The following is a 22,744-nucleotide window of genomic DNA, read 5'->3' as shown; positions in this document are numbered from 1 at the left end:
CTCCCTCCCAAAGAAAGGAGCCAGAGGCGGTAGGGAGTTTGCCTCTATTGCTTTATTTAGTGTTTTATACAAGTGACTAAAATAAATAGAGTAACAAAGGCAGCTACACAAGCCCCCAAATGCCAAACCCCAGCTTCCTTGGACTGCTGTCTGGGGCAACCAGCCCCTCCCTCCTCCCAGGGTACCATGACCCCCACCCTGCACAGGGCAGAGCTGATGGGCAACTGGGGTAGGAGTCACATTTTAGGGTTAGAACAGGAGCTTGGGAGATGGAGATTCTTCATATAAAAGAGAAAAGGTCTATAAAAAAATATCTCAGAAAGTGTAAAAAAAAAGTCTATTTTAACCCCCCCCCCAAAGGCTTATTAAAAAAACAGTAAAGCTAAAAATAATCAAAAGTCCCTTGTATACCCCCAAATGACGGATGGGGAAGGAACCAGGCACTGCTGGTCAGAGTCACAGTGGCAACAACCCCCCCAGCCGGTGGTAGCGGAGAGGATGATAATGAGCGTGACGGGCAAGGCACCCAACGGCAGGACAACAGTGCCAGCAAAGAGTGGACAGGCCAAGGACGGAGACTCGATTTGGCCCCCCCAGGCGCTACATGACATCTACAAAGAACTCGCTGGGGTTGCCCATGGCCATGTGGAAGCTCTGGCGGCTGGCTGTCAGTTCTGGGGGTACAGAGCCGAGGTCCCTGACTGGAGGGGCCCCAGGGGGTTGCACAGCTGGGGGCACAGGGGGTGGGGGTGGGGGCATCATGACCACCATCATGGGGTTATAGGGCAGGGCCATGCCAGGGGGTGGTCCATAGGGATGGAGCCCTGGGTGGGCTCGGAGATTGGGGGCACCCCCTGACGAGCCTCTGGATAGGGGAGGACCCCCATCACCAGTCCCACCAGGCTCCCCACCCCGCCGAAGGCTGCCTCCTCCCCGGCTGGAGGGCTCGGACTCACTGCCGCTGCCGGACTTGGACTCGGAGGCCCGCTCCTCAGGCCGCCCTGTGCGCCCCGCCCCCCCATCGCTGCGTGTCGACCCACTGCTCCGGCTCCCTGTGGGGGGAGAGGGGGTGGGAGCAACTGAGCCCTGGCCGGGGTCCCTGGGCTCCCCAGCCCCTGTGCCATCCTCTGCGCCCTGGCTTCCCCTCCCAGGCCCCAGCGAGATCTGGGGGTGACTTACCCTCGCTGTGCTGGCTGCTGGCACTGCCCCCCCCATAGGTGTAGGACGACAGCTCATGGTAAGGAGGGGGCTGGGGGCTGTACGGGTGTGGAGCTGGGTACTGGTAGGAGAAGGTGGGCAACAGGGGCCAAGGGGTGGCCCCAGGCAGAGGGGCCAGAGTGTCCTGGTCCGAAGCCCCACTGGAGCCATCGTTGTCATTCAAAGACAGGTTGACCAGGTCTGGAAAGCAAAAGAGACTAAGAAGTCACTACTTCCAGAGGCCAAGCCCCCACGACTTAGAATGAAGAGGATCTGGGAACCACTTGCCTAAAACCACCTTTGATGGGGGTTAAAACAAGGGATTACGAGGGCCCCTGATAGGAAATCCCCACCCACTCCTGCCATCAGGGCAGGGCCGGGACACCATGTGACCAGAAAAAGGTGCCCCTTCCTCCAGTGGACACTGGGCCTCCGATGCCCAGTCACTGCATAAGGAGGGTGTTTCAGCAGTACAGGACAGGCTGCTTAAGAGTACACCGTGGCCCCAGCTGCTGTTTGGGGGCGAGGGCTGGGGTGAGAGAGGCTGGGCCTCCAGGGACAGGGCAAAGGAACTCACAGCTCTCGCAGCCTCCGCTGAGGTCTCCAAAGACGTAATAGCACTGCTCCGAGAAAGTGATCTTGTTCACGGTGTGCCGGATCAGGCCCGCCTTGAGCAGCCCGCTGGCATACTTGCGGGCCTCCCGCCGCTCGGGAAAGCCCTCCACGTGATGGTAGAGCCAGTCAACCACGTCCGAGCCTGGGAGTACCCAGAATGGGAAAGAGCCACAGCTACCCCTGACTCCTGCCCCCACCCCTTCCTGGGCCTCTCCCACCCAGCCCTGGGCTCCCCCAGCTCCCCCTCCCCTTCCCACACCACCCACCCAGGGCCCAGCCGTACCCAAAAAGGCATTGGGGATGGTGATTTTGAGCCACATGCGGTCCCGAACTTCCAGGCCCGACTCTGGAGCCGCCATGGCCTTGGTCACGGAGGCCATGTCGGTGTGGATGGAGAGACCCCGGCCCTCACAGCCTGACGAGGACAGTGGGGCATCAGGGGCAGTGCCCTCTCCCACAGGGGTGGCGGGTGGTGGGGATCAGGCCTTCCGGGGAGAACTGGGATGGGGTGGAGCTGTGGGCTCACCGTCAGGCAGAGAGGATCCAGACGTAATGGTGCTCATGGACGAGGAGCCGGGGTAGGCTGGGAAGGTGCCGGTCAGTGCGGCCGAGTGCGAGACCCAGGCGGCAGGGTCAATGGGCTGGATGGGCTCATCTGGGACAGGGAAGGCACCAGCATGGACGCCAGCCCTGTCCCTCCCTGGCTCAGACCCTCGCCTTGCCTGAGCCACCTTGACCTTCCTCTAGGCATCCCCACCCCCGTTTCCCAGCCTCCCAGCACTCCTCTCCATTCCAGGCCCTTCCCTGGGTGTCACTCACTTCGGGGGAGCGTGAAATAGGCCTGCGGAGAGGGATCCCAACACTTGGCCACAGTCAGCACGATGGGGCTGTTGGGAAGAGAAGGCCAGTGAATTGGGGTGGGGACGGGGGCGGCCTGGAATGAAGATGACTGGGGGACAGAAAGAGGGAGAGAAGACTAGAACCCTTGGCAGGGCTCTACATGTGGACGACTCAACAAAACAGGCGACCCTTAAAACCATACTGCCGAGGGAGGGGAGAGAATCCACACACAACTACATTCAGAGAGAGTGCAAGAACAGGCTGCTCAAGGACACACGCCGGGGTGGCACAACCACCAAGCCAAGCGAAGACTTCCTTTGTTACGGTGAAGACCAAAGTCAGGGGAGCGGTTACCACTGGGAGGGGGAACTCTGGGCGACTGGGGGGGCTCTCTTCTGTGATTGAGGTGGTGGTTACCTGAGGATCCACTCTACGTTCATTCCACTAAGGTTTCTGTTGTATCCACTGTGCTATGTTTTCATTTTATGTGCTTTTCTAAGAGTACTGTGTTTCCTGATTTTTTCAGTTACAAAGCAAAAGGTAAAAGCGGTCTTAAGAGAGAACTCCGGGCCCGGCCAGCTCCAAGGCTCACCCTGGCTTGTGCACGATGTCCCTCAGCACCCGTACCGCGTCGTCATTGCTCATGTTCTCGAAGTTCATGTCATTCACCTGACATTGAGGGGCTGGGTCAGAGGCAGGCGGGAGGGGCCCCTGCCCCCAGCAGTGCGTGGCCCTGTCCCAGCACACCTGCAAAAGCATGTCCCCGGGCTCGATGCGCCCGTCAGCTGCCACGGCCCCGCCCTTCATGATGGAGCCAATGTAGATGCCACCATCCCCCCGCTCGTTGCTCTGGCCCACAATGGAGATGCCCAGGAAGTTGTACTTCTCTGTGGAGGGGAACAGATGATAAGGGGGGGCCCCAGCCATGTGACCCCAAGGAGCCCAGGAGGCCAGGTGCTCCCTAGCCCCCCAGCCCGGGGCTCCCTCCATACCCATGTTGAGAGTGACTGTGATGATGTTGAGAGACATCGTGGAATCAGTGACACTGCTGAAGGACGAGGTCTGTGGTGGGAAAGGGGAAGAAGCTGCAACTCCCTTCAACAACCCCGGGATAAGCCCTGGGGGTCTCAATGTCTGTACCCCAGCACCACCCCCCAACCAACCCCAGGCCCATGCCCCCAATTTCCCCCAATGCCCAGTTCTCCCATGGGGACCCCCTCACCCTCTCCAGGCGGGGTGGCCGCTGTTTCCTCCGTCGCCGGTGGCGCTTGAGGAGGCGGGAGGCGCTGCTCTGCTCTGTGGAGCTGCTGAACCTGTCAGGGGGTTGGGAAGGAGAGTGCTTGCTGGAGGAAGTGGTCCTGAGGCCAAGAGAAAGAAGGAGAAGGCTGACCAGAAGGAGGGAGGAGAGGGCTGAGCGCTCTGTGGAGAGAGCCTGAGTCGCCATACCGGCTCATGGTGTCATCCTCATCCGAGTCCCCCAGGCTGGTGCTCTCCAGTTCACTGGTCATTAGGGTAGAGGAGCTCTCATACCCAGCCAGATGGCGCTCCAACCTTGAGGGGCCGCTGGGCCTGTGACCCCCACCTGAGTAGGAAGAGGTCCCTCAAGAGCCAGGCTTCATGCTCCACAGCCCCACCAGGGTTCAGGGCTGGCCCCCGCTTCCCAGACTCCCTCGCTCCCGTGCTCACTGCTGTCTCTCCGGCGAGGCCGCTCCCGCCTCACGGACACCACTGACTCTGTTTCTGTCTCAGGCTCCAGATTTTCACAGCTGCTGGATACATTAGGGCTAGGGGGGCAGAGATGGCTTGTAACTCAAATCCTCAGTTTCCCCCTCCCAAGGGGCTTGTGCGCCCTCCTCACCTTCCTCCCCTGGGCTCAAGAATCCCAAGGACTCACTGGAAGGATGGAGGCCTGGAGTCTCCAATGCCACTGGTTCTCTCTGGTGGCAAAGGGGGTAACGGTGGAGGTGGAGGCACCTGCTCTGTCCGAGGCTCGTGGGCTGGGGGAGCCATCTCAGATTGGGGGTTATCTGATGACACTAGCTAGAAAGGTACAAATGATAAACCCAGGCTCAACTGGGAAGTGGTGCCTAAGTGCTGGGAGTAAGGGAAAGGATTAGAAAAGGGGACAGGGTTTGAGGGAGGCTAGAGAAGAGCCCAGAAAAAACAACAGCCAGCAGTACAGGCCCCAGAGGAAGAAGGCTGAGGGGTTCCAGTCAGTTCTGCCAATGGGCAGGAAGGTGAAGAGCCAGGGCCTCGAGGAAAAAGCAGGGAGGGGGGGGCTACAGAACCAGACTGAGGCTAGGGGTAGCTGGGTGCCTTACCCAGGAGACCACCCTTCCATTGAAGCAGGGAAGGCGGGCATTATCATCGGAAATTTCTTCCTTCACCACCCTGCCGAGAGAAGGGATAAAAGTCTATGAGGCTGGGCCAGCTCTCCCCAGTTCCCATCCCCGTTTCAGATTCTACATCCTCCCAATCTCCATCCAGCTCAGGGAGGTGGACTTTCTCTATCCAAGTCCTACCCTCTGACACTGCCAACAGCTCCTTCTTGCCGCTGAGAAGGCTCTAAACTCGCTTTCCTTAGTCTTCCTTCTCTCCCCAGCTCATCCTTAAGACTCGATACTACCCCAAAGGCTTCCTAATTGCAAAGGCCATACCCCATGGCCATCCTAGCAGCCCAAAATATCTACTCAACCTTACAAGCCTTACTAGAAGCCTCCTCCCACCCATCCCTGTTCCTCACACACCTTCCCAAAAAAGGCTTTGGTCCTCCTCTCCCCACTCATGCTTCCCTTTATTTTTCTCTAACTCACTTCCAGAGATCTGTCCAAGCATGCTGTCTTCGCCTAGGTAAAATGACCTGTTAGACCAAAGAATGGCACCTCTTCATTAGGCGGAGAGCTCCCAAGGAGGGGAAGCCCATCCTCCCCTCCCCAGACGCCTCGCCCGGCACAGAACTCTGCATCAAGTCATCTGTCTGACATATTCCACAGCCCAGACCTACAGATCATCCCCCCTCTGGGTTCTTCACTGTGGACTGGACTTGCCCCTTCTTCTCAAGCACATCCAATCATCACTGCCTTTCCTGTTCAACACCATGCCCCGACCACTCAAGCTGGTCCCTGACACTTAGCAGGAATTAGCAAATATTTGCTAAATGAATAAACATAAGAACCATGAGATCCGGGTCCCTCTATTCTCTCTCATACACACATTCTCACATTCAAATCAGGACATGCTGCCTGACTAATCCTTGAGCCTAATATGGATTTTGGGAGCCTGGATATATGCCAACTTAATTCATTTGCTACCAGCATAACCTGTACTATATCAATACAGCCAGATACCAGCAACCTGTCTCAGTGTAATGCAGTTTCCTTCCCAGCATAACCCACTCTCAGCACAGCAGAGTCGACTCCAAGACAAGTCATCCCGTATTACCATAACCTAGCTGAGGCCAAGTCAGCCTCGACACAAATACTGACAACTACCAACCACTGAGGTTTTACCAGTGCCAAGCACCTCTACGAAGCATTTTACTCTATCTTTGTTTCACAGATGAGCAAATCAAAAGTCCAGAAAATTAAATAAATCGCCCAAGATTACATTGCTGCTAGATAAAAGAAGTGTGATTTAACTCCAAGGTAACTCTCCAGGCAGTACTGCTCTCCCAATGTCAATCAGTCTTCCTACGTAGAGCTCTGCCCCAAACCAACAAAGATCAACCAACATAATCTTGTCTAACCCAGTAGAGACTAGAATAGTCCAGGTTTCTCCAGTGTAGCTGAATCTACTCCACAACAGCCCAGAATATCCCGATACAGCTGTCTGTGTTAGTAGAGCCTAGAATGTCCTCCAAAACCCTGTCTGCCCCATTATAGGTCCTAATGTCCCAAGATGCCCAAGACAGCCCAATCTATCTCAAGAGATTCCAGAATATCCCTACATACTCAATGGGCTACAAGCCGGCTCAGAAGGTACTCAACTACCAGAGGACAGCTCCACCCAGCTCACTAGAGTCCAGAATATCTCAAGTGCCCCCATTTAGTTCAGCATCTTCTCTAATCTGGTTTAGTACAGCTCAGTCTGTCCCTCTATAGTTCCTAGTGCTTCATTCGGCCCAAGCATAACCTTGTTCATCGCGGGAGACCCAACCTACCCCAGCACAGTACAGTCTGGTCCACTATAGCCCAGAAAATCCCAGTACAGTCCAGAACAGACCCGTGCCCCTCCATATCCCTCAGTCCACTCAAGCTCCCATCAATCCTTGTCTAGGCCTCGCGCTCACCCGAAATCCTGATCCATAGACTTGAAAAAGTACTTAGCGCCCGCGGGCCGCTGCAGAACGCTCTTGAAATCTCCCAGGGTGATGCGCTCGGCGGGGACCGGGATCTTCACTAGGTAGGGAGTCTCCTCCTCATCCAGATGGTAAATCACCTTCGTCTCTCCGACGCCACCCCCCCCGGGGCAGCTGCCCGCCATGGTCTGGCCCGCGCGCTCCCGGGCTCCACCGCCCACCCACCGGGGCCGATCGCCCACGCCGCGCCTGCGCACACCCGCGCACCGACACGCGAGCGCGGGGAGGACCGACCGCAACCGAGAGGTGTAGAAGGGAAGGAGAAGGTAGGGGGCGGCGGTAGGGGGCTGGGGGCGGCTGCGGGCTGTGGGGCGCGACCCGAAGCCGGGGACTCGGCCGCCGCCGCGCGCCACCGCCGCCTACGTCGCGAGCTCTCTCCCGTGCCCCGCCCACCTCTCCCCATGTCACGTGACCCAACCCGGCCTGCCTCGCGGTCCCAACTCGGTCCCTCCATCATGTGACCCCCCTCCCCGATCACGTGACCGTTCGTCTTCCTAGCGCCCCCGCCACATAACTGCCTCAGCAACGGTCTCCCAACCCTCGATGGCCCCGCCCCCAAATGTGTCCCCACCCGCGTCCTCCAGAGCACCGAGCACCGAACACCGGGGCTGAATCAAGTCTCTCCCCTCCCGGGAGCAAGCAACCGGCTCCCGAACCGTTCTACCCAACCAGGCGGGGAGCTCGAGGCAACTTTGACCCGCTGCAGCGTGCTTGTGGGGGTCCTAGACTCGGGGCGACGTGGGGCAATGCCTACCCAGGCCCTAGAGTAGTTCAGAAAAGCCCAGACCCAGGGCATTTCCAGCTGGAACTCAGGCAGCTTTCACCCCCCAGTTCCCCAAGCAGTTTTCTCCCACTTTTCCAAAGCCTCCCTCCCAAGCAGGACAGTCAGTGAGGGCTATAAACACAAAAGAGCCCATTCTGCTTTATTTACAACACGCAGGCTGTCTGTACAGCGGGCCAGTATTGTTAAAAACAAGGTGAGAGAAACGTCACCTTTCTGCTTTCATTCTTCCCTCTGCCAGGCTCTGTACTCCACCTTTGAGCTGCCATGCCCAAAAGGGGAAGCCCAAAATTAAAAATACAACCGGTGTAGAAGAAAATAAAAGAGGGAGTGAGATAGGAGAAAAGATGAGGGAGGGGAGTGCTGTATTTACACTAGAGTTTATAGACAACTGCCTCATCCCATCCCAATTTCAACCCTGGCCCAGAAAGTGAGGAGTGGTGGGTCCAAGAGGCAGGAATTTCGTGTCTAGGAACCCAGACAGCCTCCCACCCCAACTGCAATGGATCCAAGTTCAAGTCCAGAGAGTGGGAAGGAAAGTAGGGTAGGACCAGGAGATACTCATTTCCAAACAAGCCTCCCCTGGGAATTCCTGCTTTGAAGTGGGACAACGTCCAAGCTCCAGGGGATGGGCTGAGGACCCTGAGGCTCAGTTCCCAAGTCATGTTGTCAATAGGAAGTTCCAGCCTGGATCTGGCGATGTCAGGGCTCTCCAGATTTCGGGGGTCCCCCTAACCGTCGGGCCTCTGGCCGCAGTTCCTTGCATTTCTGGCAGTAAAAGAAGTCAGGGACATTGGTCTTCTTAATCTTAGCACAAGAGAGATGGATCCAGGTCCCACACAGGCTGCACTCAATCATGGGCCGCCCTGCAAAGGGCTTTCGGCAGTAACATGTGATCAGATCCCATGAGTCATCACCTGGGGAAAAGAAGGTTTGCTGATGTTCTGCTTGAGCTCAGGTCCACAACATCCCCAACCCCCTCCCTCCTCCCAGCTTCCCCTGGGCAAATCCCAGCCCCCTCACCTGATTCTACCATGATGTCCTCATCCATGACCCTCATCTCGCCTTCACTGGAGCTGGCATCTCCATCTTGGCTGGTTTCAGTGCTGCCCACTTCCTTGCTTTCACTGTCAGTCGGAGGGGCTCCTTCAGGGGGCCCTGTGGCAGGAGGCCTAGGAGCCTCAGGAGGTGTCGGGAGTACAGGGGCTGGGGCTTCACCCCCTACCACTGCTGCTATCTCCTCCTCCTCCTCTTCTTCCTCTTCCTCCTCCTCCTCTTCAGAGTCTGTATCACTGGGGGGTGCCCGGGGAGGCCCAGGAGGTGGGAGTCTATCTCCCCGCTCTGCCTTTTTCAACTTCCGTTTCTTGCTTTTCTTGATTCGAGACCTCTTTTCCCCATCCCCAGGGGCTGGCCGAGGCCTCCGCAGCACCCCAAAGCCAGCCCCCCCTCCTGGCCCCAATTTTCGATTCTTTCGGTCCTTCTTTCGAGGAGGCTGGGAGAGGTCCCCCTGGGAAAGGGACACTGGGGTAAGCGCAGCAGGGGGCCGGGAGGCATGTGTCAGGGATGTGGGAGACAGTGGAGATGCCACTTTGGGCCCATCCAGATCAAAGAGAGAGTCCTTGAGCTTCATCTTCTCAAGCAAGGTGGCACTGTCAGGGGCCTGCAGGCGAGGGAAAGTGGACCTTGGAGGTCCTGGCTGGGTGGGACCTGCCTGAGCTGCCCTTCTCTTGGACGATTTTGCTTTCTTAACAAAGGTCTGGATGGTTCGGAGATCTGAGGGGGCGGAGTCCCAGCCATCACTGTCTGCTGCACTCTCACCTCGCAATGGAGAACTGGAGCCAGAGGCTGGCCAGTCACTTTCCTTAAAAGAGGAAGAGACTAGGATCAGCAAGGGACCTAGTGTCATCCCTCCACAAACCTAACTTGAAAATCAGGGACTAGATCTATCCCAAAATACCCTGTCCTCAACACCAAATCTCACTATTCGAAAATTTATCACTACCCCAATTCCCATCAGCATCTCCTCTTGAGCACTTCACGTTACTTCAAATTCTAGCTAACTCCCCAGTGCCCTCTGCCCAGAGCCTTTGGAAGCCTGTTACCCGGGCCCACATTTCTTTTGCTTTTTCTACATAGCCTCATTTGTTACCATTCTCAGTTTCCTAAAATATATCCAGAAGGACCTTCCATTTATAGCACCCCCATGACCATTCCAAAATCTTGGTTAGTGCCCCAAGAGGTCTATCACTGCTGCTCAAGCCACCTATCTATGATATCCCCCCAAATACTAATTTCTCACCACAAACCTAGTTTCCAACTTTCCTAGTCTTATATAGAATTTCTGGTAAGCTCCAAAAACTAATACAGTTCCATCTGCCCAACAGCCCCTTTTCAGTCCTAGGACACTAGCCTCAAGTCAGTTGTTCTCCTGTCCCTACCTCCTTGCTAGGGGGGATGTAGCCGGCATAAGCCAAGACAAAACTGCAGAACTTGTTGAAATCCTCAATCGTTCGACGGCGTTTCTCTGGTGGCTGAAAGGAAGGAAACATGGATCACAAGGGAGGCCTGAAGCTGAGCTTTAAGATGGGTATGCCCCAAAACACAGGTCCTGAAGTGAGGAGGCTGGGAAAGGGATGGGGTGGGTGGGAAGCAAGCAGTGATACTGGGCTGCAAAGATAGGGTAAACCTCACCTGAGTCTCTGGCTTAAGGGTCGGAGGTGGATCTGTGGAAGCAATAAAAGCTAAGTCAAGGCACTAGCAACCAGTCCGTGTAAAACCCCCACCTTGAAATCCCAAGTGAACCCCCTGCTCTGCCAGGTCATTCGCGCGGCCCGCAGGCCCCCAGCTGTGCCGGATCCGCCCCTGTCCCCCTCCGGCCTCATAAGGGGCGGAGCCTGGGCGCAGCGCCCTCCCGAGCCTCGCTATACCGCTCCCCTTCCCCCCACCGGAGGCTCGGCGCCCCGCCTCCCCCCACAACTCACGGTTTCTCTAGCTTCTAGACAACTCGGATCTCTTAGCGCCCCACCCCGCGGTCCAGAACCCCAGGCCGAGCCCAGGCCGCCGCCCGCCCCTGTCCTTCACAACGTGCCCAGTGTCCCGCGTTCCTTCCCGGCCGAGCTCTGCCGCCCCAGGCCTCCGGGATCTCACACACCGCGCGAGCCGCCAGGACCCGATCTGACCACGCTCAGCCGCTCCCCGCCCTCCGGCCCCTTCAGCTCGAGCACGAGGCCCGGCGCGCCCCTCACCCCCGCCCCAAACACACACATTCACACACAGCCTACGCTACTTCGCGTCCGGGACAGACCAGAGTGCTCTAACCCGGACGCGGCCCCACCTGCCCCCCCATGCCGCGCTCCCCACAATTTCGCCGTCCCTCCGCCCCCATCCGGGGCTTTGGCCCCTCCCCGTCTCGAGCTCCTTGGGCTCCCCGCCGGGCCCCTGGGCCCTGTTCCGAGCTCTCTTCAGGCCTCCGCCCCCGTACTCACCAAGTCACTAGGCTACGGACCCCTAAACTCTAGCCCCCCTCCCCCAACCAGCGACTCTCTCCCCCTCCACGGCGACCCCCGCCGCCGCTACCGCCGCCCCCTTCGCCCTCCGCAACTCCCAGGCTCTAACCTCACCAACCCCCCTCCTCCGGCGAATTGCCGGTCTTAAGCCCCCACCCCCACCCCGCCCCACGGCCCCCTGCAACTACCCAGCTTTCCTCGCTTCCCGGCCCTCTTCAACTACCCATCGGTACAGGTCCCTCTTCAGCAGACAATACCCAGACCCCCCTTACCCCCCACAACTACCTGCCCACCCCTCCAGCAACCACCCGGCTGTCTCCGGAGGCAACTACCGGGAGCACCGGCACCACAACCACAAACTCCCCCACCTCGGCGAACTATCGGGCCCCTCACTCAGACCTCTTCCACGTCCTCCTCCCCAACAACTCTCCGGGCTCCAGATTTTTCAAAACCTCCCAGCTCCGGGGTCCCAACCTGCGGGAGGCCCTTTCGGCCCGTAACCCCCGAAGCTCCGGGTTTCCAGCTCCCACCCCCCCACACCCGAGACACACACACACACACACACACACACACACACACACAGTCTGATCTCCAACTACTCCCAGCTAGTCTCCCACTCCTCTTTCTCCAAGGTCTCCCAACTCGACGCTTTCCTACCCTCAGGGCCAGGCCCCCGATCCCCTCCCCGCGCTTCCCCGGTGGACCCCGGGACTCGACCTCCAAGTTTGCCAATTGGTTCCTCGCCCGCCCCGCGTCGGCTCAGCGCTCTGTGCCGGTCTAGAGCTCACCTTCGGGACTGGGCTCCGCCATGGCTTCCAGCATCGCCCCCTCCCCTCCTCCGGGTCCGGCGCTCCCCTCCCCTTAGCCGGGATCCCGGTACCGCCTCCGGTGCTCGGTGCTTCTACTACCTCGCTCCACGGAGGTGTCTGCCTCGGCCCGGTTGTGACTCGAGTCCGCTAGCCGCTGCCGCCACCTCCCTCTACCACTGCCTCCCGCACTCCCGAACCGGGCCCCCTCCCCCCGCGCCGCCGGCCGCCTGCTCCCTCCTCCTCCTCCTCTCCTCTCCCTCCCCCCTCTTCCCTCCCCCCTCCCTCCGGCGCCGACCCGCAATGCACCAAGGGGCTTGTAGTCCGCCAGGGGACAACGAAAAGAGGACTGCATAGGCCTCCGGGACTACAGTTCCCAGCAAGCCAAGGGCCAGCGCAGGCGCACTAAGCCGCCCCCACCCCCGGGGAGTGGCGGGGATATCAGGGGCAAGAGGGTAGAGCGGAAGAGAGAGCGCAGGCTCCTGGGAAATGTAGGCTGGGCGGACCCAAGAAAGAAGAGGAAGAAGGGATTAGAATTCTCGGCCACCATCGGCTTCATTCCGCATCTTCTTTCTCCCCCAGGGTACCGCCCCGCTTCCGGTCAGGCGGGGAAAAGACTTCTGGGAGATGAAGTTCTCCTAGTGATAATGGCTACCTCCTTCCAGCTTTCCTCCCTTCCTCCCGCTCTCCGATTCCCACTCCATTTGATCCCACAGGCCGACATAAAGTTTGGCCAAGTGACATATAACTGAGGACAGTTCTTTTACCACCTCCCATACACAAATACTCTTCCTTAATCCATCAGGTCATAACAAACTTGGATACGGTTATTTTAAGTAGGTGCTTTCAAACATTCTTCATAGCAACCCTCAAGTGAAAAAAAGTGTTGGGTTTTTTTTTTACATATTTTTTATATAAAACTGAAGTTTCATGAAATGATACTCAAAACATTCCATCCCATCACCCATTATAACCAATGCACCTTTTTTTTATGCAGAGAAAATCCCAACGGCAACAGGATAATCCAAAATCTATTTCTATCCCTCCAATTTAAACCCACTCCTAACTCCCCACCAACGAAGCCCATGACAACTGAGGACTGAAAATCCAAGGGAAGGGGGACAACACAAGGCAAAAATCAGTTCAGCTTGGTGGTTTCCTCTTTATTGATGTGCCTCCTACCATTTCCCCACAATTTCAGTCCCTTCCATCTACATCCAAAAGAGAAGGTAGTGAAAAGAAGGGATTGTTGGGATTTGAACCCCTTGGGTGGTTAGAAAAGGAAAAGAAACCAAAACAATCACCAGATGTGACAGAGATTGACAACCAATCAGCAGAGTGGGAAAGATGGCAGAGAAAGATGAAGAAGAAAAGAAAAAGGAGAGGTACTAGGGGCCATCTCTCCTTGGTAGCAGGGGCTGTAGAGAAAGCTTCAAACATTAAGAAGTGCAGGTTCTGAAGAAGGGAGATGCTGTTTGAGCCTGAAGAAGGAGGGGTAGGTCAAGGAAGGAGGGCCACCTCTCTCTGTAGAATGGGACCCCCCACCTCAGGGGAAGCAGCTTCACAGACCGTAGACACTTTCATCACTGTAGGCAATGTATAGAAAGAAGTCTTCTTCATGGTGTTCCTGGGATGCAAGCAGAAAATGGTGGTGCTCAGGAATTGGGGATTCCAAGGTACTTGAACCACCCACCTCCCAGATACATTTTTCAAGAACCATTCTTTTGGAAAACCACAAAAACCAGTGTTTGACGCTCTCCCTCACTGGTTCTAGGCCCTAGCAGCCAAGCAGCTCTATCCCTAGTAAAAAGATCTCAAACTGTTCTCTAATGCGTCGGAATGGGAAGGGGGATTGTGGAGAGTCCCAATGAGAACAGTTCCTTCATCTCACTGTTCCTTCCCTTCTCTGCTCTGTCCAAACCCCCAACCCACATCTACCCTGTAGTTTTAAGACCAATGATAAAACTGAGGGCAAAGGAAGCCAGCTAGCACAAGAACTGCTGACCTAAAACTTTCTTTCCCTCAAGCGCTTCCAAGGCTTTTCCCCAACGCCTCCACTATTACCCAGTCGCTATACCTGGTATAGCTGACCCATCGTGGCACTGGTGGGTGGAATGACATTGTTGACAAAGAAAAACAAGGCATCCTCAGCTCGGAGATGAATTCGCTTCCGGATCAAGAAGTAGAACTGACCAACTGCCAAAGATACAAGGAGCAAGAAAGTCACAGAGGTCACAAATGCCCTCAGCACAGCAGCTCCTATGTGGAGCCTCGTTCATCCCAGAGATTGCGCTCCCACCCACAGGAAGCAAAGCTGGATCTTGGGACAGATTCCCACCTGTGAGATCAGAAGGCACCAGGTATTTCTTTTTGTCCAGGTCTCCTATCCGAGCTTTGGGAGCCTTCTCTACTATCACCTGATAAGGGACGATGGAAAATTAAGACATTATGTATACAGCGCTGCAGTTTTATCCATCAAGAATGCAATCGACAGTATTCCCAGCACCCAAACCAACCCCAGCCTCATTTCTCTTTGTCTCTGCACACGCGGTGCAGCAGCAAGTCCGAATATCCGACCCCAGCCTGCTTCCCTAAACGTCCCGGATCCCTGAATAACACGTCGTAATAAATAACTACGGTCTTAATCAGATCGGGATGACTTGTCTGGGCCGATTAGAGCTTCAATCTCGCAAGCCTAGCTAGTTGGGGGGATGACTGTCAAATTCCCTACAGCCTCTACTCACACGAATCTCAAGGTCTATTTTTTTCACATACATTCCCTCAACCCCCAGCTCTGCCGCCAGCCCACCCCCTTCACCTCTAGTAACGGGAAGAGCAGTTTCAGCCTCGTTCCCAAACCCGCGACAGCTCGCAGACTGATCCCTCACTTGCTCGACCCAAACCCAAGCCCTAGCTTGGTGTCAGCGTCAGCGCCCACGACCTCGGCCCAGGCTACTGTCCTCACCGGGACGCGGTCTGGGTATTTCTTTCGGATTTTCTCGCCCTCAGAGCGGCGCTTCTCGAACGGATGCTCCTCTTTATACACGAACTTCATCCTCCCGGGGACCGGGCTGGACCGGGCTGGGCTGAGGAAACCCGGGGGGGCCGGGACGGGGGGCGGTGGCGACAGCGGCGACGCGCGGGCGGATTCAGCGGAGGGATCCCCAGAACTTGCGCCACTTCCCTATTCACCAACCCCTCCCCCGACCATCGTAGGCTCCACCGCTTGCTAAGGTACGCCACTAGCGTGGCGACCTAACGGCGCTGGCGTAGCACCACCCACTGCCCGCCACTCCCCTTACGCCATCAGCGTAATCGCTTTGGACTCAACCTGTGGGCTACGCAGGCAGCGTAGCAAAGGTTGGCGGCTTTTTGCTATCCTGAGAAATAACTGAAAATCCATTCCCCGACCTTGCTCCACGAAGCTGGGGGTGAAAAGAGAGAGGAGATGGTAGTTATAATTTGAGATTTGATTCTCCAAAAGTTCTATTCGGAAATAATGTAGAGAAAAGGGCAGAGACATTTTACAAGGATAGGTATTCACGGAACGTATTGGTACGCTGAAAGCGGCCGTTGACACCAAAACAAAGTAGTACCCAAGTGGAAGTGGTGGTCTCCAGAAATAAAGGAGAGGAGACAGGAAATATGGGTTTGTGCAGACGCATAGACGCTTAGGTTCCAGGAACGAGTGGACCAATAGGGACTGGAAAGTAGGTCCGAAATGCAGGGACTACGTCAGCGCGGAGGAACACTTTCAAGAATATACTAAGGAAATCATGTGACCTCAGAGAAGGGCGGAGCGTCACGTGGCGGGTGCGAGGAAGTAGAGCCAGCAGCGGGGAGGGCATTGGGGGATGGAGAGACTGCCGGGGCCAGAGCGGGAGCCAGCCGGGCCAGGCCCCGGGAACGCGGAGGCCTCTGGGCACGAGCCGCTGGGGAAAGCACCCTGTTTAGTTCATTAATGTTAGTAACTGGGGTGAAGCCCGTTTTTTCCAGCGTATGCTCTTGCCGGCGTCCAGGCTCCCCATCCTTTCATAGTGCTATATCCTACTGTTCGGAAGTGCCTCCAGGACACACCTCTCCCACTCCTCACCAGGGCGCCATCCTGTTACTCATGCCCTTCCAGCCAAAGTATCTGGTGTCAACCTTCACTCCTCCATCCCCGCAAAGCCAAAAACTCAACACCACCTTTCTCCCCTACTCCTAGGGGCCAACAGCATCCGCCTCCCTGTCTCCAAGGCAGGGTGGATGTGCACAAAGTTCCCTCCCTTCTTTTCCCAAAACCGCAGAGAACGACCTAGGGCAGCTTCCGGTTTCAAAATTATAATGCATGGTTTAAAAGAAAGGAAAGAAAAAGAGAAAGCTGGTTACAGGTTTGAGGGAATCTAGGAAAAGAGAAAAATAGAGGGAAAGAAAGGGGGGGACAAGTTTGGGGAAAATCCAGTGGCCCAAAATCCCAGTCTCCCACCCACAGCCCAGCCCTCGGAGGAGTGAAGAATTAAGATCAGTTTTGTACAAGAGTTTTTAAAAAATCAAATCACAACAAAGCTGGCTTGGCTTCTCTTTGAGCCTCCCGGATCACCGAATGTCTCTCACTCTGGCCAGTTCTGCCTTTCCACACAGTTTCTTTTCAGCACTCCTAGGCCTTGGCTTGTGTCCCAGTCTGGGGTTTCCAGGGAGTGTGAACACGAAGTTAAGAGTGAGGCTGCTTCAGAGTCTGGCCCACACGTCCATCCAGACTCCAAGTGGAGTGTAGGGCTCCCAGGGCAGAGAGGGGTAGGAGGGGCAGACCCTGCCCAAGCAGTCCTCACCATTGGACAGGGGATCAGACGGCATCCGAGGGCTCACCCTCCCTTTCCCCCCCACCCCAACTCAGGTGGAGGGGGAGCAGCTGTCACCAGAGCCTGTGTTGGTGAAGGTTTCGGCTCAGCACGGAACGAACATCAGCAGTGAACCTGGGATGACAAGAACTTGCTTTGGTAGAGTGCCTTATAGTTTAAATCCTCCATACATCAGTAGTAAAGCAGCTTCATTGGAGGTGAGGGGCAGAAATTATCACCATTTTTTAGATGATGAGACTGAGGTACTGTTCGCCTAAAACCCAATGGCTATAAATGATGAGTTTTGGAGTTAAAGAAGACCTGGGTTCAAATGCTACAAGAGGTAAGTTAAAAAAAAAAAAAAAAAGAAAAGAAAAAGACTTTTATTCCCTTCTGGGATACACACCCACCCCTTGGGATCACCAAGTGTCCAGAGTCCATTTCCTTACCTGAGGGCATCTAGCATTGGGAGCAGGTTGAGAAGGGCTGTGTCACTGGGGTCACTAAACCAGGACTTGATGGGGATGGCATTGTCTAAGGTGGATAAAAATGCAGATGAGAAGAAACAAAGAATTCAAGAGATGGGGTGCTTTTTCTTTGATGGGGGGGGGGATATAATTACTAAAAATACATATACCTCCCCTACCCACTCAACAGCCTAAGTACATCCTTATGTTTTAAATCACCCAGATGTCACAAGTATGAGGTTTCTACTCAAACTTACTTCTCTTGTGCCCCACTTAGAACAAATCTGGTATGAGAAATCTCATTTATGAAATGGACATATTGGGGGGGATATCTCATTTGAAACAAAAACTACTTGCACCTTAAGCTCCAGGAAATCAGGGAGTCCCTGCTCTAAAGGTTCCTAGTTCTACACAATCAGAATACCACCTCAGAATCATTCCCTGGTCCTGCCAGAATCACACCTTTCCACTTACCTGGATGACTCCTGTAAGCCCCTGGGGAGTTATCCAGGATCACAATGCTAGAGAGGTCACTGTGGACCACAGAGAGGTCCTTGATGTAACTGCCCAACTCCAAAGTGCAGTGCTGGAAGGCAGGATGAGCTGGGCATTAAAAGAAGACTCACTCTCTATGGCTGCTCCCCCAATCCCAGCTGACTTTCACAAAGGGGATGCCGAAGTATGCCTCTCCCATTCCAGGTGCCATTCTAGGGCAACTGCCTCCAATCCAGGACCCTTCCTGTTGGCCTGCCTCCCAAACATCACCCTTAGACCTGGATTCTAGCTCCTCACCTGTCTATAGTATCTTCTCTTGAGAATGCTTCTGCTATTGTCCAGTTTGTCTGCCACAGCAGAGCCATAAATCTCCATGCTTGCTGTGAACACCACCAGCTCGTACCACTGGCTCACCTGAAACAGAATGGGGGAGAGGGCAGTGTCAGGGAGTAGAGGCAATCATACATTTAAACATACAGTTCTCTCTCCTTCGGTCCCAGACTAGTCCTTCAGGCCTTCCAACAGCATCACACGTCTCTGGTACAAAATTCTGAACACCCTCCACCCCCAAAAAAAGCCCCAAACTCAGAGTCTCAGGCATCCTATACCCTTAAGATTTAGAGACCCAAGAATAAAAGAGCACGATGCCTGTGGGGGAATGGAATTATATCTGCACAACAAATGAACCTGAACTAAAAGCCACCCCCCTACCATCCTATAGCCTTTCCTCTCCCAAACTGCCCTTACCCCTTTCTTATTCTAAATCCCCTAACTTCTCAGAGCCCTTAAACCACTCCTTCATCCCAAAGCTCCCCTTAGCTCCTGCCAACTCACCACTTCTAAGAAGAAATCCACATGGGGTCTCTTATGTACAAAAAACCGGACAGGATGTTTGTCTATTACCACCTGAAATGGAACAGGGATGCACTGGAGGAAGTTCCAAGCACTATGACCCAGGCCTAAAGGGCTGCCCCCTGCCTCCTTCCCTCCTTAAGGCCAGGAAATGGGGATAAAATGCTGTGGGATTGAGAAAGGGGGTCAGAATCTGAACAGAGGAACAAACGTGACGATCTCATCACTCCCACCCCACACACCTTGAGGATGAAGTCAGGAGGTGTTCCAGGCCGAACCGTGGGCCTCAGGACCCCATCATGGTGGGAGTGGATAAGTGTTTCATCCAGATCCAGCACCAGGATCTTCCTCTTCACCTGGCCTGAACCACAGTGGGAAGGGATAATACCAACCAATCTCCAGCCCGGAACTTGGACCCCTCCTCCCCTAAAGGAAGTCTTCCCAGCTAGCATACTCACCCAGCCGATTCCGAGACACAGGAGATAAAGGAAGGATATCATACCGAACAGTTTGGTACTGAATTACCTAAGAATAGCAAGGGAAAGGATTTGAACCCTAACAAGGAAATCTTCCCCAGTAACCATAATAAGAAACACATATTGGACTTTTACCAAATGCTGGGCACTGTGTAGGTGACTTGGAATTATTTCATTTACCCCTCAGAGACAACCCTAATAATTATAATACTATTATTATCCCTGTTTTAAAGACGAAGAAACTTGAGGCTTGGAGAGGCTAAATACCTTGCCTGAGGTCACACCGCTAGGAATTATCTTATTTAGTTGTTTGTCTCCCCAGTTAGAATGAAAACTCCCTGAGAGCATGGATTTCTGTCTTGATCATGGCTGTATTCCCAGTGCCTAGAACAGGGGTGGAAAGTAGAATCCGTGAAGTGGTGAGGCCAGGATTGAACCTATGCAGTCTGAGTCAAGAATCTGCCCAATGACCCAAGACACTATCCTGCTTTGACGAACAAGGAAACCCATGGCCTTCCCCACCTCCACCCCAAGGGCTGTCTGTGGCAATTCCCATGATCTCATGTTGGGAACCAAGAGCCTCAATTTCTAGTGAACAAGGAGTAGAAGTCAGGAGGGGAGGTCCTTGGATCCCTGAGAATGGATGAGGGAATCCAGAGGTTGTCAGGTCAGCTAAGTTCCTCTGGCTGGGGGCCACCAGGCCTATTTTAATCAGCCACCTGTCCACTTCTGTCTCTCCTCGCTCGGTCACAAGTTGCAGAGAACCTCAGCTCTCTTAACAGTCTCCTTACCCAGGTACCCAAGGCAAGGCAGAGAACACTGGAAAGCCCCACCCACCAGGCAGACTGACAGGGTATCAAGAAGGCCAGGGTGAAGTAAGGGCTGTGGGGGAGATGAGGAAGGGACAAGGACATCACCTCCCCAGCCTTCCAGCTCTGCTTCTCCAAGCCTTCTCTTGAGACACCTATTTCCCAACACCCAGATCTCCCCATGCAAAGCTTGGCAATTCCCTCCTCTGCTCTCTTCCTCTAAGGCACAGTTAAGTGTTCTTCTGTCTATTCGCTAGGCCCCAAGCCTCACAAGAACCCAGATCTCCCTCTTATCCCAAGGCCCTTCTTTTCTCCCTGGGCCATGGTGAGAGCTCGGGTGTCCTGCCCTGCTATCTCGGGTTGCACAAGCTGGGCATGTAGGGAATGCTCCACGCATCTGCCAAAAAGGGGGTGCGGGGAGAAACTAGATTGGAAGGGAAGGGAAGACAAAAGGCTGTGAGGTTCGTGCTGCCCAAAGGAGGGCAACTGTGGAAGGACCTAGCCTCTGGATGTGCCCGAACACGACTCCCCACACTCAGAAACAGCCAACTGATAGGGGGTGGGGGGTGGGGTCTGCCAAAGGACAGCTTGGGACAAGGTCAGGCAGAGGATGCAAGCTAACATGTAAATAAAACCCCAGGAGCTAGCACCAAACACATCTCTGCATCTCTGACCCCAAACTCTCCTTTGCTCCCAGCTCTCATTTCAGAGAAATAGCTCCTTATTATAACCCACAACCACTAAGAATAATCCTCATCCTAAACTGGAAAGTGAAAGGAATAGATTGATTGGTAAAGGAGAGGATGAATTCAAATGCTGAGCCCATTCCCCCAAATCAAGAAGTCAACCACCCCTACCACCCCGGGTGTTCTGACAATTCCCTTGATCTGGGCAGCCCTTTCCTGATTTTGTTCTTTCAAATTTTATTGAGGCATGCCAGAAAACGGACACTTACTGTACCACCACCCCCCTCACTGAATTTTCCCCATTACTTAAAAGAAGCCTCCACGGTGGTAATGAAAACACAAAGGCACATTCATTAAATGATGATAGCCTAAGGAGCTTTGACCTTGGGGAAAAGATAAAGGGGAGGGACACAGAGATGCCTGAGGATACACACACTGTCTCCGCCGCAAGCTGTATCCCTCACAATGGGATATTGGGTCTTCTGGAGAAACAAGCTGCCCTCAAGATTCAGAGATGCATTTTCTGATAAGGGAAGCCACACTTTACAAACATCTTTTTTGGTTCTAGGAGTCTCAATAAATCCAGATACCCACACTCACACTATGAAGTTTCCCAGCCTTTTTGGAATAGTTTCCTTAAAGCTAACCCCAGGTGTTTCTCCTGCACACCCAAGGCTTTTCCTGGGTTTCCATCCTTGTTTGTAAGGTACACCCTCCCTTCCCATCCCCTCCCTCGACACAAAGCCTCCTCTCCCCTGGAATAAGACCAAATACATGCGATGGCTCCCAATGGGAAGGGTCTTTCATAAACCCACATCAACAGATCTGGCTGCCATCTAACAGGTGTTGCCTGGCTCTTGGTTTCTTCAGCAACAACTTCAGCCGTCTTTAAGAGTGCCCCACCCACCACCCTAGCCCCTAAGAGGTCTAGACCCAATCGCGTTCCCATCTAGGCCCATCAAAGTCCCCGGATCCCAGTTCTACTACAACGGTCTTCCTCCTCTCCCTCTCCCCATTTCTACACCCGTCCCTCTTTGGATGCCCTAACCCTCTAGCGGCAGAAGCCCCCGCCAGGACTTCCTTCCTTGGCCGAGAGGCCCGCCACTTTCCGAAAGCCTGTGGCCACCACAGACAAGAGATCCCCACCGCCACCAGCGCCCACCCAGGCTCACCGTGCGGATCTGCCTCCGCAAAAGGTAAATGAAGAAGCTCCAGAGCTTGGCGGCGAAGGCCACGAACGTGCGCAGCCCCAGCAGACACTGCGTCCGCATCATCCCGATGACCCCGGCACCGCCGGCCCCGGGGCCCCCGCGGCCCAGCTCCGCCAGCCCCCCGGGGGCAGCCCCCCGCCGCCGGGAGGGGAAACGGGGGCCCCGAGTGGCAGGAGAGGCTGCAGAAAGGGGCACGGAGCTGGCGGCTCAGAAAGCCACCCCCGGCGAGGGGGAAGCCCAGCGGAGCGGGGAGCCAGGGGACAGGCGTGGGCAGCCCGCGGGGGCCCACATGGGCGGGGAGTGGCACTGACGGCTTTGCGGGGGTTGCGGGCCGAAAAAGGTCGGGCTAGGAAGGGGTCCTCCGAACCCGGGAGGGAAGGGGATGGAGAATTGGGGGAGGGGGCAGTGGGGGAAGGGGGGAAGGAGAGGGAAGGGAGGGAGAAGGGGGAGGGGAAGGGGGAAGCGGAGGGTGGCCCGCTGCGCAGGCGCACTAGGGGGTTGCCCGCGGGAAAGGGACGGGCGGGGGCAGCGGCGCGCCGAGGGCCGCGGCGGCGGCGCACCAGTCGACGGGACGAAGGAGCGGGGCAGAAAGGGGAGGGGGAGCCGAAGGGCGCGGAGCGCTGGGCGGGAGTGGCCTCCCCCTCCCCGAGGTCCGGGGTGCCTTAGCCGCTGGGGAGCGGGGCCGCGGCCTCTGCAGCTGGATTTCCCACTCTGACAGGCGCCATTTTACCGCCCAAAGGGCTCCTTCCTCCTCTCTTCCCCCCTCCTCTTCCCCTCTGACACTACTTCCGCTGGTGACGTGTATTCGCTTCCCCCGAACCAAAGT

The 22,744-nt window shown here is 55.5% G+C and overlaps 4 protein-coding genes across 7 annotated transcripts; all 4 read right to left on the bottom strand.

Annotated features, from left to right (window-relative positions):
• Positions 1 to 33: 33 nt before the first annotated feature.
• Positions 34 to 7,396, bottom strand: DVL2 (dishevelled segment polarity protein 2). The gene is made up of 15 exons (XM_058283649.2): positions 6,941 to 7,396; positions 4,974 to 5,043; positions 4,547 to 4,692; positions 4,339 to 4,436; positions 4,099 to 4,234; positions 3,875 to 3,965; positions 3,645 to 3,714; positions 3,400 to 3,539; positions 3,245 to 3,321; positions 2,632 to 2,699; positions 2,339 to 2,467; positions 2,096 to 2,227; positions 1,775 to 1,954; positions 1,180 to 1,398; positions 34 to 1,052 (listed from the first exon to the last, which is right to left on the bottom strand). The coding sequence occupies exons 1-15, from the start codon at positions 7,132 to 7,134 to the stop codon at positions 601 to 603; spliced, it is 2,202 nt and encodes a 733-aa protein (XP_058139632.1). The 5' UTR covers positions 7,135 to 7,396; the 3' UTR covers positions 34 to 600.
• A 509-nt stretch (positions 7,397 to 7,905) lies between these two features.
• PHF23 (PHD finger protein 23) lies at positions 7,906 to 12,322 on the bottom strand. Of its 2 annotated transcripts, none has more exons than XM_004475262.4 (5): positions 12,085 to 12,322; positions 10,482 to 10,513; positions 10,229 to 10,321; positions 8,814 to 9,651; positions 7,906 to 8,707 (listed from the first exon to the last, which is right to left on the bottom strand). In XM_004475262.4, exons 1-5 carry the CDS (start codon positions 12,116 to 12,118, stop codon positions 8,493 to 8,495), a joined length of 1,212 nt encoding a protein of 403 aa, XP_004475319.2. In that variant the 5' UTR covers positions 12,119 to 12,322; the 3' UTR covers positions 7,906 to 8,492. The 2 variants fall into 2 exon arrangements, with proteins under 2 accessions (XP_004475319.2, XP_071066445.1); XM_071210344.1 differs by lacking the exon at positions 12,085 to 12,322 and adding an exon at positions 11,053 to 11,071.
• Positions 12,323 to 13,244: 922 nt separating this feature from the next.
• Positions 13,245 to 17,057, bottom strand: GABARAP (GABA type A receptor-associated protein). The gene is made up of 4 exons (XM_058283636.1): positions 15,068 to 17,057; positions 14,441 to 14,519; positions 14,180 to 14,298; positions 13,245 to 13,729 (listed from the first exon to the last, which is right to left on the bottom strand). The coding sequence occupies exons 1-4, from the start codon at positions 15,155 to 15,157 to the stop codon at positions 13,664 to 13,666; spliced, it is 354 nt and encodes a 117-aa protein (XP_058139619.1). The 5' UTR covers positions 15,158 to 17,057; the 3' UTR covers positions 13,245 to 13,663.
• Positions 16,410 to 22,703, bottom strand: CTDNEP1 (CTD nuclear envelope phosphatase 1). Of its 3 annotated transcripts, XM_058283633.2 has the most exons (9): positions 21,880 to 21,986; positions 19,480 to 19,596; positions 19,195 to 19,261; positions 18,979 to 19,097; positions 18,719 to 18,790; positions 18,182 to 18,298; positions 17,864 to 17,975; positions 17,372 to 17,456; positions 16,410 to 17,057 (listed from the first exon to the last, which is right to left on the bottom strand). In XM_058283633.2, exons 2-9 carry the CDS (start codon positions 19,558 to 19,560, stop codon positions 16,997 to 16,999), a joined length of 714 nt encoding a protein of 237 aa, XP_058139616.1. In that variant the 5' UTR covers positions 19,561 to 19,596; positions 21,880 to 21,986; the 3' UTR covers positions 16,410 to 16,996. The 3 variants fall into 3 exon arrangements, with proteins under 3 accessions (XP_058139616.1, XP_058139615.1, XP_058139617.1); XM_058283632.2 differs by lacking the exon at positions 19,480 to 19,596 and having other exon boundaries at positions 21,880 to 22,701; XM_058283634.2 differs by lacking the exons at positions 16,410 to 17,057; positions 19,480 to 19,596 and adding an exon at positions 17,064 to 17,256 and having other exon boundaries at positions 21,880 to 22,703.
• Between the last annotated feature and the right edge of the window lie 41 nt (positions 22,704 to 22,744).

This window comes from Dasypus novemcinctus, chromosome 21 (genome assembly GCF_030445035.2).
Source record: "Dasypus novemcinctus isolate mDasNov1 chromosome 21, mDasNov1.1.hap2, whole genome shotgun sequence".
In the NCBI taxonomy this organism is placed as follows: Eukaryota; Metazoa; Chordata; class Mammalia; order Cingulata; family Dasypodidae; genus Dasypus; species Dasypus novemcinctus.
The sequence above is the reverse complement of the archived record's forward strand: the minus strand, read 5'-3'. Positions and strand labels throughout refer to the sequence as shown.